Genomic DNA, 20,756 nt, shown 5'->3' on the forward strand with positions numbered 1-20,756 from the left:
TTAATCACGGTATCACAGGTGTTTGTAGACCTGACCCTCCTCCTTCCCATAGCGTGTTGCCCTGGCTTTTGGAGGCGCTCTCCCACTCCCCACTCTTTCACCTACCCACAAACTATCCCTCCCCCGGCCCGTTCTTCGACGCCCGCCCACCCTAGCATGAGGCTCGGCGGGTGTAGACCGTAAAGGAGTCGTGTAAAACTTTTATGCCGGCCATTACTTCACGACAACTGCCCCGCGCGCTCGCTACGCTGCATAAAACGTATAAACCGCCACATAAACCCAGAATAAAACGCATAAAACGCCGCATAAAACCGCACAAGAACGTTTTATCAGAGACGTTCCCTGAACGTAAGCGAGACGCCGCCATCCCTCTACCCCCCGACAACAGTTGGGCTCGGATCCATGTAACCCGCCATAAAGCAATTGGCGGAAAATTATGTTACGAGTTTTACAGAGTCTTTCCCCCTTTAGGCACGCTCGCCTGTAGATGCAACTCGTGCGAGTGTATGGGCGGCCAGCAGCTGGCCGCCCCCACGGGCGGCAGCCAGTGCTCCTTGAAGAACGACCGAGCTCTGTCGCAGACACCCGTGCCTCCAGCACTCTCCCGCCGGGGGAAATACTTTTATTGGCTATAAAGTCAACGAAGCAGGAACCCGCCGAGATCCTTACATACATATTGAGAGTTATGACATCACAAACCCGTCAAAGATGCTCAAAACCACGCTCAAATATACTGCAGCTCCGACAGGAGGGGAAGATGAAGTGGGGAGGCGTCCAGGGCAACAGACTGGCAAATTCAAGGGAGGAAAAGGTGCCTCAACAGTCAGAGAGGGCCAGGCCAAGACTGGCTGATTCAGGGATGTATGATTCAAGGTATAGAAGAAGCGCCTTAACTGTCAGAGGGGGACCGGGGAAGGAGACTGACTCGTTCAGGAAAAAAGAAAGACGCCTCAAGGGTTCCAGTTTTATCCTAACACCGGATGTGTTACAACAGGACATATAACAACCCTTGGGTCGTCACACACGTTACTGCCTTACCTTACGGCCAAACACATGTTTACTGCACCATCCCCTCAAGTATGTCCACCTATGTTACTGCACCACAGACGCTCGCAGCAAGCCCCTGTAGGTGCCCCTTGCGCCCTAAGCTATGACGCCACAAAGAGCTGGCTGGGGTTCTCCCCGAACGAACGTCCAGCCTGATAAGCCTCTTTATAACTTTTCCTTATGTATACCTTACGATCACTGGGGAACCGTTCTAGATGTTTTCTACTCATGCAGCTGGGTCTGGGACTAAACTTTCCCTTACTTTACATATACCTTGCAAAGGTTTTGGAGGTCTTCTACCCTCCAACATATTGATCTAGAGCTAGGCTGCCATACTGCTCAGTGTCAGTAGGCATACGGAACAGTGTTGATTCTTGTCCTTGAAATTTCTAAATTTCTATACTATGTTGTCCTCATGGTTGCAAGCTTCTCAAACTACATAAGGTCTAAGATGTTTACAATGTTTCTTCACAGCGTACTTAATACAGATAACTTCACAGGTCATATTTTGCAATTACAGATCCCTCAAAAGTACCAAATCAGATACAAATAGCACATCAGGGACGGAAAATTCCAGGAAACTACATACACAATCTATTTGAGACTTCTTCCTCTCTTCATATCTAAATTTTTCGCTGTTAACGGCAAAAGTATGGATCTGATGCAGGCCGGGGCGGGTATGGGTACTTCCCTACAGTAAAGTGCATGTAATGATCGTGGATTCTGCAGACGACAATAAGAACTGACACCACAAAAAGGCCGAGGCTACGACGGAAATGCCTAAGTATGTATGTGCAGGGGAAGGTCATACAAAGAACCCAAATTAATGCAAGAAGAGGACGGTTAACAACGCACTTAATACCAGTCCTTTGCTGTACATGACTGGAACCAAATGTGACCCATGATACACTTCACATCAAGAGACCTGACACCAGTTGCTGCAACCCACTGAACTGCTTCCACCGGCCGACAAGCTAACTGTAGATCGACTCCTTGGCTAATTCAGGAGGTCAACCTCAAACTACATATAAACGCCAATCGAAAAATCTTGTGCATCTCTGGGAGTTCAATATTGTTCTTAAAACCATACACACACTCACGGCATTTACCGCCCTTCCCCATATATGTAACAGCAAAAATGATGCAAAACAGCATAACCACGCGTTTATCCAATATGACAGGCCAAGCTCATCCTCGTCTTCGGCCCAACCTACCCTTCCTTACCTTTTGGCTCATTTCACCCTAGCCTTCAGGCCCAGAACTCGCTCTCTCCTTCAAGCCTAGGTCACCTTTGCTGTCTTATCCATCCCAGGCTCGCCGTCAATTCACCAGTCACAAAAGATGATGCAATACCAGAACCTGATTATACGAGGATCGCAAGCCCAACACGCTAGGCTGCAAGGGAAGCCACGCTGTATGTAAATCGTGTGCGTTTCGTGTGCTTACGATGAACCGTTTGCGGTATAACAAATTTTCTTATCAAAATATACCGGCACCATCATAAGCCGATCTAACGCTGGACTATTACTCTCATAAAAGTGCAATTTACGATGGTGTCGAATTGCGACCCCTTTTCACACAGTGGCCATCGCTAAATGCTCTTAACAACAAAATCAAGTCTCACCATCCTACGTGATAATGGACCATTTCCAAGAGGTTTTACCGACAATTTAGTACAATAAAAACGACGAGGCTCCCTCGCGAGTCTTAATGGAAATTACTCACCACACAAGGAGATTCTCAGAGAATTTTTGACTTGAAATATTATGGCACCCAACGTTTTTCTTTTATCATCGTAACTTAAAGCAGTCAGTTTGAGCGTTTTTTTTTTTTTTTCAGTAACAATTCTGTAAGACCAAAACATTCTCATCTGGTCATTAGGAAAGTGCGATTTCATGGCTTTGTTTCTACAAGAATAAATGTGATAAATGACTGCACCTGTCACTCGCAAATAGCAGAATGAAACATTAAGGTTCAGAGAACCCGCTGCGCAGCCTCTCCTCACAGGGACCTCTCTCTCCACCAAAGCGTGACGGGGGTTGTGGACGAGACCGCAACACAGGGTAGAAATAACAGCATCTCTTTTTTCGAGTTATCACCCCCTCGAAAAAAAAAAAAAAATAGTGCACGTTTATCGCCCACTCCTCTTCATGATGCCCCACTCCCCACGCCAGTGAGGTATTTCCCATCATTTTGGAGGTCTTCTAACTTCAGTCAGGGACCAAGTTTTGGTGTCTCTCCTCCGCTCAATTAACCTGTAAGCCGACGTAACCTGGCTGATACGTACGGTACACTCTGTTGTTGGGGAGCAGAGGATGAGAAATCATCAAGGGTTACCAGTGCTGACAAATTACCCACGCACAACGCGTTGAATATCAATGCCACCGTCAAGCAAACAGGGAGTCTAACTACACCACGTCCATCGCCATGCATGGAGTACCCTCTACTACCAGGAAACTGATGACTGGTGTGTGTGTGTGTGCCCTACACCAATCCAGCTCTGCAGCAACCAGTGACTGGTCATGTATTTCTCCGGGCTCCCTCCGACCCTCAAGTACCACCCTCCTCCTCCTCCACCTAGACGGGAAGAAGATCCCAGGTATTTACAGAGTAATAATGAACATTTACCCAAGATGAACCTCGGTCTGCTAACCAAGCGGCAGCTGCCAGCGACCGTAAATTTTCGGCCGACATAATTTACCATTCACTTTGCAATATAAAACGCATGCATCATGATTATTAAACACGTTATGCCCTTGGTTTATTGAGGTGAAAGACTTGGTGCGTCGTTAGCGAAATATATGACAGTCAAATGCAGGGATAAAGGTCATTTTATTTGGCAGGTTCCTTCTGGTGGTGATGTGTTGGGAGGGGGGGGCGCGGGGCCCCGGGTAAAAGCCGGCCACTGACACCATTACTTCGCCAATATTATACGCTGTGGTTCACACCCACCTACCGCCACATTTGCCAGGCGCGCCACATCCTCCAGGAACTCTGACTTTATACACAGTAAATCACGACGGGAGATTTGCAGTTAGTAAGATCGCATGTCTACGCTCCTGATTACGATCTTTAAAGTTGAGGTCTGGGTGACGGAGCAAGCAGCATGTCTTTCAGCATATCATGATTCCTACTTTTATCAATAGTATTAATACATAACCCTAGAACCCCTTATATGGGGCTGGCGAATATGTCATGTGGTCTTAGGGGGTGGGTGGGGGGTCTTCTACTGGCACATCCCTGGCTACTCCTAGGCCGCGGGGTGGAATCGCTCGACCTAGAGGGAAGTTTAATTTTCTTAACCTACTACTTGTCTTGATTCGTCGAAGAGTCTATCCAAGACGGCCTGAATGACTTGACACGACAGCCTTCCTCCAGCTGCGACGTTAAAACTAGGATACAAGGACGGTCTTCCTTCAGCGACGGGTCGCCCTCACACGCCCGTGGCTTCCCCACCTTTCATCGCGGGCTTACGGCCTCAAATCGGACAAAAGCAGATAAGAGCATCAGCGGCAGTAAGAGGGTTGGGAAGCTCCTTGATGTGTGGGGTGCGCCGTGGGGGGACTGGACGGATTACTGCCCTGCTTTGCCTCAGCCTATGTACACATCTTACGCCGACAAAAGGCTGGCTTTGGCTCGTTATTAGGCCTCTAGGCCTATCGACTGCCACGGTCAACGTCGAGTTATTAACCACCAGTCGACAAAGAATTTCGTCACAACGCACAACATCTCGCTGCACAATATGGCTCTTTGTGGTCCTCAAGAGCAGACTGTCTTGTCTTTTTACTTCCACAACGCAGTCGATTATTTTCTTGAGCCGACTTAAACCTCAATGATCAAGTGAAAGGCCAAGCCATTCTATACTAAAATCATAACCAGGATCGCAACGCCGTGCTCGAAGATCGTACCGTCGAGTTCATGGGGTACGGTACGGTAAAAATCAAAAAGGGGAGAAATAACTAAATGACATTAAGAATAATAAAAGAAAAAGGGATGGAAAGAAAGAGAAAGAGTGAGGGAAGAATGAGACTAAACAAACAGGAAGAATATATAGAAGCAGCCTACATGATGCAAGTTTCAGACCTTAGCAACCCCAATGAATTCCACGTTGCATTAAGCCGGTCACGCACACTCATCCAACGCTCACCCAAACCCTCGTCGCTTGTTCTCCCGTCGAGGAAACAGGTCATGAGTAAAAGTCCCGAGAAAAGGCGGGGCCTTATGTGAACTATAAGAAGGGCCTATAGAGCTGGGGAAGCAAGGAGAGAAGTAGGGTAAAAAAAAAGAGTTTGAGGAGAAAGACAATCAGCCTCCTCAAAAAAGGGTCAGGTGGCAGGTGCTTTACGAAACATACAAGAAGGTAAAGACTTTCAAACCTTGGCTGTGTTGGGAAAGAGTCAGGTGGCGAGTGTTAAGAAAGATACTGTGAAGCTGAAGAGTTCTAAAGCTTAGCGGTGTCGGAAAAGAAGAAAACGTCACAACGACCAACCCTTCAGTTCAAAACACCTACAGAGAAAAGGGGAGAAGTTGAACCTGTCAACTATCAAAAACAAAGACCAGCCATAGAGCAAGCTGAACAAGAGACGTAGTGAGGGAGGAAAGTTAAAAGAGGAAAGCTTGGAGATCAGACCCCAGGATTCAAAAGACTTAAGGCACTAGGAGCGGAGGACAAACTCGACCACTCCAGAATCAATAAAAGTCAAGAGCGACAGAACAATACTTGGAAGGGTTAGAACGGTCATCCCTCTTTGGGCTGTAAGCTCAGAAATACACTCGCCCTTCGTGGACAGGCAAAGTTATGACCCAGGACCAAGCACACACTAGGTATACCCCCACTTACCAGCCACACTCGTCCTCAGGAGCCCAGAGGTAACAAAAGGACTGTACTGTACATCACACGTGTCTGAAAGCTGGGTAGGAGGCTTTTTGGGGCCCACCAATGAGCGGTCATACATCACCACGGTCCGCTATGAGCTGCATTCCCTCACAGCACGCAATGACAGACAACTACACACACACACACACACACACACACACACACACACACACACACACACACATTGACAGCAAACACGGAAGTAGGCAAGACACTTGTTAGAAAAGATGTAAAGTAGTAGTTTTATAAGTGTTGGATAAGAGTAAAGTTGAAGGCGATGGGCGCCCCCCAAGGGTGCAGAAAACTCCTCCCACGCTCAGTACACACACGTAATTTGACAGACAAACAGCGACATCAAGAAATGGGTGAAAAGATAAGATACTTTCTCAATCTTCAAACTGTGTCCGGATCTCTCTCTCTCTCTCTCTCTCTCTCTCTCTCTCTCTCTCTCTCTCTCTCTCTCTCTCTCTCTCTCTCTCTCTCTCTCTCCCACCAAAAATCTGCAAGTACAAACCTAGAAATATAATAATATTCACGAGTGGGTCCGACGGATTAAAAAAAAAAAAGGAAAAAAACAAAAAGGAACACTTGATAAGGTGGGTTGTGTGGCGGTAATTAAAAGTATGTAGCAGGAGAAAACCGGCAGACACCAGCAGGCAGGTGTGTGGCTGGGTGGCTTAAGAGTGGCTTGTGCGGCTGACCTCACAAATGTGTTAGCGACATCAGGGAGGAGGAGGAGAGGGTACAAGATATGTCCAGCAGGGCTTCCCCACCGCCCACTTTCTTGGCTTCCTGCAACACACACACACACACACACACACACACACACACACACACACACACACACCACCTCACCACACGCCATCCTGGTCTTCAATACACACACACACACACACACACACACACACACACACACACACGATAAGGTAATACAGTAACAGTACCTTGATAATATCAAAGAAAAAAAACGATAAAAAAAAATGAAGGGACATGCAAAAACCACGAAAAAATAAACAGAAAGAATATCGCTACGAGAATTTATCCTCACCGTGCTTACCCCCGCCACACCACACACAGGATTCAACCAGCGGCATTTCACTCATGTGTCGCATACCTCAACGCGTTGAACGCATCATGTTAAGACGGCCTGCGACACGTTCTCTCATCACCGTCACCCCTCCTCTCGCTGCCGTATGCCCGTAGTTACGAGAGCGAGTACACGGGACCAAGCCTTCCTGTGACGCAAGGCGCTGTTGCTTTGTCAGGCTCTTGAGAACTACTCCAGGCCACTTTGAGTTGCTCATGCTCGCTCCCCGCAACACAACTATATTGCCGCTTCTCTCTCCTACTTGGCGTCAGGGTTGTCTTTGTCCCATCTATGCCCCACAAATGACCCCTATTAACTAACCCTTAAAAGGCCGAAAACCATCATGCCTAAGGGGCGTACCGTCGTGCTTAAGGGTCCAGCCCTTACCCCACAGTACATACCTTAAACCGTACCTTAAAAAGGGCTAGTGGTAGTGGCGGTTCTTTGGGTCTAAACCTTCTCGTATGACAAAAATACCTCGTATGACAAAGTATTTTTTCTATTTTTTTTTCAAACCCAAATAGCAGAGATTCCTCGTCCTTCCTTCCCCTAACTTCTGAATGAGATTTTCAATTTACAGTCAACCTCCTCCACTTCCTCTTAGGGATTTCTTGTTTTTTCTTTCTTTCCTGAAGGAGCTGCGGCCGTTTCGAAAGTTTTTTCTTCTTCTTCTGCAGGAAGGACACAGCTTTCTCACTCGAGCTGGGAAGACCTCTTCTTCCATAGTGGCTTTGAGGTCGACTTTTCTCCAAGACATTCTTTTTCCCAAGTTTTCCCCCCCAACTCACAAGGAACTGCCACAACACATACAGTAGTTCCCTGCGTACTTTCTTCCCACTGTATATACGTAACACAGAAGTTAAAAAGACTTCGATTTCTCCGCTATCAATCATACATACAACCCCAACACAATTCTCTTCCTACACCAATCTCACACAGGCAATCTCCAACACAAACCCTGGAGAATCCTCCTCCAACGCAAACCCTACAGAATCCCTCCTCCACCATAACAATCTCCCCACGACCCTCATACAATCTTCCTCCTCACTCTCATACAATCCCCCCTCCAACGCAACGCCCAGACAATCTTCCTCTAGTCCACACTCCTCACAAATCGCACAATAACCTGTAATCTCCAGCGGCCAGTCATTTTGTCTTTGAACCACTGTGGTCTCCCCTTGATATAAAGGAGCTATGTCGACGAGTTTATTTTCTAACTGGCCTTGAAGCAGTATACACAGGCATGCTAAACACTGTCTATGGCGTCTCTAAAGTCGGGTTAACAAATGAATAGAAAAAATTATATATATGTACACTTTGTCGCTGGGGGGCAGCGGGGAAAGGTTACAATATATGACGAATTCTGGTTATCAGTTTACTACCACACTCAGATTCGTAACTGCTCTCTCGACACGGAGTGTCATTCGAAGTCAGGCCTTTGTACAGTGAAAACCACAGAGCAAACCTTGCGAAACGTACCGATATAGGAAGAAGGCAAAGTCTTACGGGTTGACAAGAATCATACCCCCGCTAATTTGGGAACCCGTCACCCACAAAGGGTATCAACTGTCCCTTGTTCTCAACTCGCTTTAGGTAACTGTTGCTCCAAGATCAGCGTGTTGACCATTCCCTCTTAAAACGGCCCGTGTTCGCTGTAACACTCCGGAGTCTCAAATGTCCACGAACATCTGGATCTCGGGGGCTTCCAGACACGCCAAGATCCTCTCCCTCCCTCTCTCTCATCCCACCTCCCCCCTGCGTTAATGGGAACACAGAAGGCAGTAGGTATAAAGATCCCGTCTTCAAGGCACCAGACCCGCGGGGCCACCACGACCAATTATTACCATCCTCCAACACAATCAAAGCAGTAATGGAGTAAGGTTGCCAAAGCGCAAGGTGAGGCGCGCAAGACGTCGCTGCGAAGAGCGGCCGGGAGCCTTCGGGACAAGACAAGAGCCTGGATGGTGACGCGAAGGGCCAAGGTTGTGCGCTCCCTGCTTCGTCATCATCACTTGGTAATAAGATAATTAGATATGCTCCTCGCGGCTCTTGGCTCTATCGTCCAATCACAATCTTAATTTACCGTTATATCTTGCAGTATATACTCGCACCCGCCATCATGTCTCCATGATACACGCCTGCTGGAAGCTACTTCCACTTCGCCTTTTTTTCTTCCCCGCAGTGATGTTCCAGCCAGGCTGTCCCTTTCTTGTCGAGCATGATGCGGGTTATTCAAAAGCTAATGGTGAAGTCCACGAGAGGGAAATAGATATCCACTGCAGAACTTTTGGTCTCCCAGCCAGGTTGTCCGGGAAGGCCTTTCCAAGACGAGATCGTGCCCAATCCTTCATAAAATGCTAATTTTTCCACTTCCAACAACACTCTCAACTTAACTCCTCCTCTTCTTCTTTTACTCGCGAATCTTTCTGGCCCTTTTGATATCTTAATCAAGATCTCAAGGAAGATGTTACCCCGAGAGCCTAACCTTCAACATAAAAAAAAAAATATTGCACTTCGAAGTCTCATCGAACTGAAAAAATGTTCACGGAATATCCTGCTGTGGCAAGTCACCTTCCTCACTGGCTCCCTCCTCAGCGCCGCTCAAACCAACCAAGTCAAAAGCAAAGTGAAGCCTCAGAACTCAAATTACACCCCCAACAAGCCTTTGGCACCGTGTAATGCAACTACTTTCGTACGTATAATGGATGGCAAATGAGTTTGCACTTTGCGATGGCTTAACACAGCCGCAAGTCGTGGCGAGACGGAGACTGAATGTCGACGTCCTAAACTTTTGCTGACCTTTCAGAAGTTACTGGCGTCCAAAGCTTTGTCCACAAAGCTTTCGAGTCATCCAGAGCCCGGTGGAAGAGACCTTAGTGTCGTCCAAAGCTTAGCGTGTCGGTCCAAGCTCAGTGCTGTCGTCTGGACCATAATGTCGTTCACAGCTTAAGTGCCAGACCAAAGCTTGATGCAGTCGTCAAGACAACCTTACTGTCGTCCAGGGCTTAAGTGTCCGTCGTCAAAGGACCTTTAGGTCGTCTAAAGCTTCGCTGCTGGGCCCAAGCTTGGCCTCGTCGTACACAGGCTGCGTGGCTGTGAGGAATGCACGCACCAGCAGCATCCTCCTCCTCCTCCCCAACACACCCCCACCAACATCATAATGGGTCACATCCCGGATAGTGTGTTTAGCACCAATATCAACCCTCATTACGCCACGGCTGCATCCCACGGCGGTAATCACTTGTTATCCAGACTCGCACAGAGCTCTTCTGTTATGTAGACTGTCGCCATTACCGTCTCCATGGGCTGAGGCGAAACTAAAGCAGATGAGGAAGCTTCTGCACCACTGTCCTGTCTCCATCTATAGCAGGGCGGGGTGGAGAGGAGCCTCCGCCTCCTTGCCTCCTGTTTCCATCTACAGTGTGTGGGGTGGAAAGGAGCCTCCTTGCTTTACTGTCCTGTCTCAATCTATATAGACTTAAGAAATGTAGGATGCTAGTCCTGTTCTCCCACAGATAACCTCGTCACAGACCATCAGGTCTTCTGCCAACCCTCCGTCCTCCCTACATAGCCAATGTAGTCTGCTCAAAGAATATAGTGTCGCGCACACAAGTGACTCTTGTTGTAAAAGAGAAGTAGAACTTGGCGGGGGTCTCTCTCTCTCTCTCTCTCTCTCTCTCTCTCTCTCTCTCTCTCTCTCTCTCTCTCTCTCTCTCTCTCTCTCTCTCTCTCATGGTTCCACCGATCACGGTGTACGTCCACAGATCCACCCGCCCGCCAGCGTTGACCATCCCGCTTGTGACAAAACAGGGAGGGGGGGGGGGAGTCCACATAACGAAACCTCTCAGAATTCGTCCAGCTCGGTTCAGAAAATAACGAACGATTCTTCCATCAACACTGATTACACATATAACCCAGACCCCAAGTTAGAATTAGGGCCTGACTAAAGGTACTATTCAGAGCCCCGAGTTCAGACAACGGACAAAGACACACGTTGTTAAACTAGACGTTTTTATGTTGCCTTTTATTACGCTGTGCTGGACAAGTAATGCTATTTCACTTTATGCCTTGAAGTAATTGGAGTTCACAGCCCAGCGCGAGTGGCTCGAACTGGGTGTGTGGAGGTGGATGGGGGTGTGGATGATCAAGCTACACACACACACACACACACAGCAAGCATTTATCTGGATTCCAGGATGTGGGGAGGCTAAGGAGGCATATTATCAACGTCTTTGCCCCACCCTTCGGCGTAGCTGCCGCCAACAACACTGCTCCTCCACCAGGCTCTGTGAACACAAATCCCCCTCTCCCTCACCACCAACAACGACCCTACACTTTCCATCACTATGTCCTCACGGCAATAAAAACAACCCCGGACGTCCACTACACAGCCCCATGCCTTGACGACAAGAATTCCCTTACCTCCACCAACAACTCTCTTCCTCCTCCTCCTCCTCCCCACCATCACCACCACCTGACATCCATCCCCCACTCCAACCACCACCAACAACGCCCTCCAGGTGACCCTCTCGGAAGCAGCAGTAAACAAGGACAAATTAACGCCCATAAACACCCCCCCTCCCTCACCCTACCCTGTACATCTCCATTTTCTCGGAGCCACCTTGCTATCAACACCCTGTGCTCCCCTTGGGCCAGGCCAACCGCACTTACATCACCCGTAATTACCGCTAACTCCAGTTATTACCCGCATAATTCAGGAAACTCACACTTCCAGCGGTTGGCCAAATAAGCTGACATTCCTTGGAAGAGAGAGAGAAAAAAAAAAAAATCACAAGAATACGTTCGCAACGCGAAAAAAAAATGGATGTTTTGCATAATGATGGCCAAAGACGACTTGGCCCTGGTACTTTGTCTCCTTTGGTTGGGCTATGCGCCACGCCTTCTCTCTCTCTCTCTCTCTCTCTCCCTCCCTCCCTCTGCTTCTGGCTTCAGCAAAGGCGGCGCTCCCTCCCCCCCCCACACACACACTCCACCACACACCACACCAATACTGCTCCTGCCAAGATATCGCCTACCCCGAGAGATATATCGCTGCTTACCCATCCATCCGCCATCCCTAAGCCGCAAATTATTATCCCTGGAGATGACAGCCACGGGGGGACCACACCCGCTTCCACACAAAGGAAACTTCACCAAACACGACTTTTCTAGTGGGAGAGAATGCAGCACTCCCCCTCAAGCCTCTGGGTTTAGTACGTTCATATCTTTTTCTTTTTTTTATTCTTTTTATTCTGCTTTGCTAAATCTTTCTCGATCACTGTAAAACTTAGAAAACACCTTACGAGAATCCCTCCCCAAAAGAAAACCCTTAGAGTGTCTTCAACTCTCCAAAACCCATTCTTCAGTCAAGAGGCCCCCCAGAATCCTCCAACAGACCACCCTCCCAAAAAAAAAATCGTAACTCTTAAGTCAACTCTCCTCCAAAAACCCTCCACCAAAGACACTCCTGCCTAATTCCTCAACTCCCTGAAAACCCTCGTGTCCGGACCACCCCACCTACCCAACCACCACCAAAAGTCAACAAACAAGAGAGGTATTCATGTTTTATTATCTCCAGCCGCCTGGAACCTTGGCAGCCAGGGGGAAGGCTTGCTCCACCACCCAAACCATCATCGACGACACACCACACCACCAAGACGGGTGAGTGAGCCGTGCACCATGCGACGACGCCTGGAGGATGGTGAAGATGGCGTAGTTATGATGATGATGACGAAAGGTGACAGCGAGTCTTTGTGATCGTGGCTTTCGACAGTGGACGCGACGGGCAGGATGAATAAGTGAATGGTGGCGGTGGTGGCAGCAGCGGAGTTCAGTGTTGGCATGGGGTCGTCCACTGACAGCAATGATAAGTGGTGGTTGAGTCATGGTGGCAGCAAGTGGTGCTAACGACAGTAATGGTACTGGACACCTATTGAAACGAAGGTCGAGGTGGTGATAATAAGGACAGGGATTGTAGTACTTGTGGCAGAGGTCGAGGCAGGGGTTGTACGCGGCAGCATGTGTGTGTGTGTGTGTGTGTGAGTGGTCGAGGAGGCTGGTGAGCAGCTGTGGTCCGCTGTAACGCTGGCTGGGGGTGGGGGGCAGCTGTGGTGGTTGTAATGTAGCCACTACATGCAATGAGCTAAAATAATCAGGTTATCACGAACGTCTGGTCTCAACTAGTTTGATTATTATCATAATAATAATAATAATAATAATAATAATAATAATAATAATAATAATAATAAAATTCTATTATCATTTATTCCCGGTTTACTGAATTAGCTTAGGCCAAAGGCTGAGAATACAAGAAAATATATACTACGTACAGGGAGAAAAAAGGTCGGAGGGTAATTTTCAATTTACTGATAATGTTTACAACGCTTTGGATGGGGCTGTTGTTGAAGCGGTCTGCACGAACTAGAGTGGGCCGATGCGATTGTCGCGCCGAACTGCAACTCGGGGACGAGGGATCTCCGGTGGCAGGTGACGGTGCCGGGGATGATGCGGTACTTTCTTCATGAACTGTGTGCTGAGGTCCAGGTGACAGCTGGGGAGCGTCGGTTGGAGTGGAATGATGCTCGCTTACTGATATACGGAGCACAGGGACCGAAGAGGATCATGCCATACTCTGTACTTCTGTTGTGTGGTGGACAGGGAAGGAAGACCGAAGACTTTCCTTAGGCTATTACAGACAAGCTTCCCCCCCCCCTCCTCCTCCTCCCCGTTGCCCTTACATCCGCTCTCCTCTTTTGTAACCTCCCGAGGTCTGTAACATGATGGTAACAACCTCTGGTTATACCGAGTCTCTAACAAAACATCCACAACCACAACAATGGCAGGAAAGGTAGTAACAACTGCTTCCCCACCTCCCTTGTCGACCCTTGCATATCTCACCCCCTAATACAGCAAATGTCAACAAATTACTCAGACAGCTGGAAGCCATCGGGTTTAATCTCCAAAAAGAATTACTCGAGAGGGACACTCCATGCCCATCACTACTGTCGGCACACGATACACTGTTCGCTCCTACAGTGCGAGATTGATGACGACTTTTGAAGTGTATACGCAGGAGAACACAACGGGCCATCTACGGCACGCGTGTCTCGTCACTCTCTAGGCCCTTGGAAAAGAGGTGCCAGCGAATTCTTGGCCATACGAAAGGGTCTGGAAAAACTTTGTTCTTCGGTACTTCGACCCCGGCCAGAGATATATGACATTCCCAATGCTGAAGTCTGTCTACCTTGCCACTCACCACACACCACCAGTGGCCAGGCTGGGCAAACACATCCTGACACCACATCAAGACCCAGGAGCCTGACCAGCATGCGAGATGGAGGCACTAAAACCAAGGCAGGACTAATAAACTAGGGGCCTTACCAGAGAGACAAGCTAAAAAGCCTGAGCTTACACCCCAACCGCTTACAAGCAAGCACACTAACAAGCTGCCAAGATAACGCAGGCAAGCTAACAAGCGGACGAGCCGGAGTCCACAGATTTCGTTAGACGTCCCCACTCTACCGCCGACGCTCAATCTTGGGCAGGGCGCTAACCCAGGAATACTAAGCACTACTCCCTCAATTTGCCCACTTGCCACGCACGTGACCCCAATGGTGATGGCCGGCCTCCGCAGGGGGGTGAGGAGGAGGAGGAGGAGGCAGGCCCAAGGAGAAGCGGCTGGGAAGGGAAGCAACGAACGATGCAGAGGGGGAAAAGACCAACTGCAGGAGGAGGAGGAGGAGGAGGAGGAGGAGGAGGAGGAGGTGGTGGTATGAGTCAAATGTGACACTCAGACATACCACACAGTGACAAAAAGCGACAAGCCACTTAGTGTTCTTGATCATAAACATCCTCTGTGTGCGTGTAAAATGACTTATACATATATGAACAGTGAACACACACACACACACACACACACACACACACACACACACCACTTCTTGCACCAGACGTGGCCACTACACAATGCTCGGCAACTCGTCTGATATGAGCAGTCTCCACTCCATCTGCACACGCCACCACAGATGACGTGCAGGCACGTCAGATGCTGGAGTGTCGTGCCAACACAGATGGTCGATACCTGCTTGGGCACCAACAGACGTATGCACAAGAGAGCTACTGGGTGTCCCATCAACACAAATGGTATGCAGACTGCGGGTGCGAGATGTCCCTGCACCCGATGTGCAACCCTCACCATGGTTCGGCCTCAACCATGCGTGTGTGTGTGTGTCAAACTAGAATATAAAGAAGGAAGGAAAAAGACAGAAACACACAAACGTTTACCTGACCATTGCTGCCTCTCCATAAACCACTACATACCTGGAAAAAAAAAGAAAAATATCAGTGTATGTTACCATCTACAAAAACAATTAGATATATTTTAACTTCAACATGTAAATTCATAAATAAATAAACACACACACACACACACACACACACACACACACACACACACACACACACAGGGCAAATATTGCCTCGTTGAGAGGAAGGTAAGAGCGCTACCGGTTCCTACCATCGTATAGACGGGCTAATCAGAGAGGGTAAGTTGCTCTCAAAAGATGCAAGCGGTGGAGGTGGACGTGCCTCCTCGCATCAACACAGGAGGTATGTGCACACTTACGGAAGGCTACGTGTACACCATACGTGGATATCGGTGGCTCTGTTTTTTTTTTTTCTTTTCATTCCACAAGCAGCTTTGGTCTGGTCTACCGAAATCCGTTTCGCTGCTGCCGACCTGGGTTCCTTCCTTCCATCCATCGAGGAATTATATATATAGGCATGCGGGGATGTGTGGAGGTGGGACCTTCCTACATATCCCATGACTGTGTTGGGACCCATCTCCAGCGTCTCTAGGCTCTGCAAAGAACGACCTCAGAACTTTCAGCCACCTCCATTGTTTCTGGTGTTTTCCCTGAAACGCTGCGGGGAGTGCGGGCCTTTACGACGTGTCCACTTCGGCAGTGTCTCTTGCGCCATGGCGGTGATGTGAGGCAGCATTTCCAGCCGGGCTGAGAAGACACAAGCACACACACACACACACACACCACACACGAGTTTGTAACAACGCCCGTCACCGCTCTCGCTCTCTCGTTTTTGAAAGTCCTCATTACCCGACCTGCCATCACTGTTATCGCCCTGGGATCAACCGACCCTCCTCCGCTACTCTGGCTGGGGAGGAATCCACCTGACACTATCACGCTTAGATCTCTCCCCACACACAGCTCGTGGGGTCACGATCCGCTCTCCCTGCCTTGCCTTCCTCCCTCTCACACGGTGGAAAGATTTTCTTCGTTCTCTCCAAAGTGGTGGGAGAGACGGCATCTTTTTTCCATTTAAAATCATGTTGTATTTTCTTGCGGGAGGGCCCACTGGAAGAACTCCCACACCTCGCAGTCTGCAAGGGCTTTATTTTGCTACTGACAGCCGATGATACTGCCACACTAGTTACTAGTGCCTGATAATACGCTGCTCTCTATGTCCGATACGAGCAACAGAAAGGGACCAAACATAACACCCTGGGGGGATACGATACAGCTGCTGACGATGAAATAATACGTGTACCTTAAAAACTTACCTCAGTCCTCACCATCCCTAAATGGGCATTTTACACGACAGAACTCCACAATCACATGCACCGCAGGTCCTCCCGAAATCTGCGTACATATCGTGAACAGCGGTGTTCTTCAACGGCATCCACGACCCTAACACAGTGGTCGACAAAATCCCACAATTTTACATCCACTCAGTTTGGCTCAAGTATTTCTCGTTTGAACAATCGTATATCTATAAATATATATAAAAAAATGCTTGTCGTCTTAAGAAATTCCTTTTATTCTTACCTCTTCAGGAAACACGTCTCTCAAGATTAAAGTTCGTCAGAATAATTTTTCTCGAGTGTGTTCTGCGACTCCACCAGCGTTCTGCAATACTTCATCAGGAGAAAACTCCCCAAGATCTGGCTCAAAGCCCACTATATACCGTCATGCTGTCAATGGCTTCCCCAAGGTCGGAAGCAGCCAAAATTGATTTCTGAGACACACACACACACACACACACACACACACAATAAATGTTCGGTCGATCGACGTGGCGTCTTGGGCAACAATGAGACGGCGCAGCCAACATGTCAAGAGCAAACACTGTGATTATACTCGAGTGAACAGCAATTACCAGACGGGAACGAGTACAATTACCAGAAGCCAAGAACATGGACAGCAGACGTGCAACCACATCCTCGGACGCATCCCCCTTGATGCTTGCCCATCTGTAACCACTTCATTGTCTTGATAAACACCGCTTCCCCCACCCAAGCACTCTGGTCCCATTATTCTTCAACGAGAGACTCGTTCCTACGTGTGGGGTTAATGGTGGAGACATTATCAGAGGCGGATGCATAAAGAGACGAGTTCACATCAAATCCAAATAAATAGTAAGTGGCAGACTTCCAGAACTGGTGTGCTCTCGTCCTGCACCGACGGTGCCACTTCCCCGACTGCACCAGCCTCTTGCCACTTAACGCAGCTACTTCCCTTCCATTAAGAGACTACATCACTCAAATACATATACGTAAGGGGAACTCTTACAGGCCTTGCGGGTGTAGAGCAGTGTACAATCTCCATCATGTTGGAGGCTCCAATCAAGGCCACAAGTCCACATCAAGGCCGGGCCTTAATTGAAATATAGAGGGATTAATGAAAGGGAGAGAAAGAGAGAAAGAAGAGACGAGGGGAAGGATCTAGGACTTTTGGAGGCATTAAAAACCTAAAAACCTATCTTTTAAAAAGTGCCAAGTCAAAGATATTGGGAAAGACATGAGAGAGGGTTGAGAGTTCTTGAGCTGTGTTTAAAAGTGTGGCCCTGAGTGTGTGTGTGTGTGTGTGTGTGTGTGTGTGTGTGTGTGTGTGTGTGTGTGTGTGGTATGCACGCGCCTCTCTCTCTCTCTCTCTCTCTCTCTCTCTCTCTCTCTCTCTCTCTCTCTCTCTCTCTCTCCCTTATCAGGTCCTGGCTCCAAGCCCAGTGCATGAAGGGGAAAGGCTACCAGTACAATGGGAGCCGTTGGCTTTCGAGATAAGCGACAAGCCAGAACTGGGTTGGGGTTGGGCTGCCCCAGTTAGCTTCGACGCGAACATCCCGCCAGGTACATAGCAAGGGCTGCGTCCCAATATTCAACCCCGGGGTAATTCAAATGTGGTCCCCCTTTGAGTATACGACGGTACGACGCTCGAGTACAACAGTGTTCTCCTCGAGCGCAACGGTACGATGCCTTGAGTTCAAGGCTTCCGGCCTGAGCCTTACGATCAAGGGCCAGACCATCGTATCTGAAAGGTCGAGCCGTCGCCGGTCGTGCTCAAGGGTCGTTCTGTCGTGCTCGAGCGTCTTTCTGTCGTGCTCAAGCGTCCTTCTGTCGTGCTCAAGCGTCCTTCTGTCGTGCTCAAGTGTCGTTCTGTCCTGCTCAAGCGTCCTTCTGTCGTGCTCAAGCGTCGTTCTGTCGTGCTCAAGTGTAGTTCGGTCGTGCTAAAGCGTCGTTCTGTCGTGTTCATGGGGCAGTCGACAGATTCTCCTACACCAAACAGACACTTCCTTCACACGCTGTCTTGAAATCTACACGTGGCGCAAAGGAAACTCCGAGTGATGGTTAGGAAGAAAAATAAAAAGGAAATAATCCCCAGCGCCAGCTGCTGGTCTTACGCTTCAAGTCCACACGACACCAAGACAAGACACTCTAAACGAGTGTAATTCACAGAATGTATTTAACTTCGCCTGCTGACGCGGCTAATTGATGGTCATCAGAACAATCTAAACCAACTGCCAGCCTCCCTCAAGCAGCCAAGAGGGAGATAAAGAAGGCGGCTGGAGTGGTCCTCAGGAGTAAAGACGTGACAAAGAAGAGAGAGAGAGAGAGAGAGAGAGAGAGAGAGAGAGAGAGAGAGAGAGAGAGAGAGAGAGAGAGAGAGAGAGAGACGCTACTGAATGACGATGGTAGGGAAAGTGGAGAGTAAAGGAGGGAGAAGAGAAGGTAGACCGAGGAATGGATAGTAGAACGGGAGGGGGAAGGAGAGTGGAAGTGAGAGTGGAAGGGCGGAGTTTCCAGAGGCGGGGGGTGGGGAATTGAGAGGTGTGGGCGGATCAGAGCGGAAGTGTGTGCACAAGGGGAGAGGACGCCCTCCCGCCCGGCCACTGTGGACGGTGATAAATATGACACGAAGATGATGAATACGAGGCTCACAACACTGGCACGGCGGAGGGGGGGGGGGAGGAACGCAGCGCGGAATCCCTACACAATACACGGACGGACGGAAGGAATTAATGCCACATGACACGCAAGACCCGACTGTACATAAATCTCATGATGGTTTGGGATGTCTTTTATCCCCACAGCGGAGGTCTGGGACCTTACCTTACCTTACGTATATCTTACGATGGTTTGGGAAGTCGCCTACCCCCACAGCTGGGTTTGGGACATTACCTTACGATGGTTTGGGAGATCTTCTACCCTCCCACAGCTGCGTCTGGGACCTTACCTTACGTATACCTTACGATGGTTTGGGAGGTCTTCTATACCCCCACAGCTGGGAACCCTACCTTACCTAGCTTTCCCTTCTTAAGTATACCTCACGATGATATCCAACGTCTTCTCCCACTCGAATTGGCCACTAAACCATCCTAGGCCGCCAGTCCCATCCTAAATCCGCTGCCACTCCGGAACACTTTACTCCTAAAAGGCATAATGTCCCCCCCCCTTCCCACTCCACCCCCAACTGCTGCTAACCATCTCATCCTCGCTCTAATGGTCCCGACAATTAACTTCCCACGAACACGACGTCCAGGCTGGCGGTGCGAAAGAAAAGAAAAAACAAAACAAAACAAAAAAAAAACACAGGATGACGGAGGCAGGAAACACGTTCTGTCTCTCGACTTCACATTTGTTCAAGTGTCAACTGTTCCCTCGGCTTCAAGTCGTCCTCGAGCGCCGCCTCCGTTTACTGGGGGGAGAGAGAGAGAGAGAGAGAGAGAGAGAGAGAGAGAGAGAGAGAGAGAGAGAGAGAGAGAGAGAGAGAGAGAGACGGGACGAATCCAACTGTGGCAGTTCCACTGTGTCGTGGCGGTGGCCAGGAACACACAATGTTCCCATGGACCACACGTTTACACGACCCCACGGCCCATGGTGTAAACTCTCCCACAGACCATCAGTTTACCTGGTATTCACTAGGTATACAAGTATCCTGGCAGTATAAACTGCCTCCTTTGGACGAGGACTGACGGGCAGGGCAGTGTAAACCTATCCCTCAGCACCAGGAGCCATAATGATACAGTAAAATCTGTACGAATCAGTGATACATATAAACTCAGTCGTACCATCATAAACTGCCCGTGTGCCAGAGGTACAAACTGTCCCAGGGACCGGGAACGCAAAAACTGCACGGCGCGGCCAAGTTAATATAAAATCATTCCCACGACCCGAAATGATATTAAAACCTCAATCTGCATCGTCCTCTCTCTCTCTCTCTCTCTCTCTCTCTCTCTCTCTCTCTCTCTCTCTCTCTCTCTCTCTCTCACCCGCCTCGGCCCGAGCCATCGACCAAGCTTCTCCCCTGGTGAGGGGTCTGGATTACCAGACTGTTGGCTGCTGCAAAGTCTCCATTTATCACACGTTATGCCGCATGGCTGGTCTGCTTCACCTTGAGGGATGACGTTCGATTCCCCCGATTTGCAATTGGTTCCCAGGGGGTCCTATCAAGTCCC

At 49.0% G+C, this 20,756-nt stretch overlaps 1 protein-coding gene across 2 annotated transcripts in view; it reads right to left on the reverse strand.

Annotated features, from left to right (window-relative positions):
* The window catches only part of LOC139754235 (uncharacterized), a 487,834-nt gene that overhangs the window by 29,254 nt on the left and 437,824 nt on the right, over nucleotides 1–20,756 (reverse strand). The window contains exon 5 of one of the 2 annotated variants that reach the window (XM_071671545.1): nucleotides 15,294–15,329. The exons of the other annotated variant lie outside the window; for it this stretch is intronic. Within the exon in view, the coding sequence (XP_071527646.1) occupies nucleotides 15,294–15,329 (36 nt within the window). The remainder of the gene's footprint in view (nucleotides 1–15,293; nucleotides 15,330–20,756) is intronic. 2 annotated transcript variants of the gene reach the window in all.

This window comes from Panulirus ornatus, chromosome 16 (assembly GCF_036320965.1).
Source record: "Panulirus ornatus isolate Po-2019 chromosome 16, ASM3632096v1, whole genome shotgun sequence".
NCBI lineage: Eukaryota > Metazoa > Arthropoda > Malacostraca > Decapoda > Palinuridae > Panulirus > Panulirus ornatus.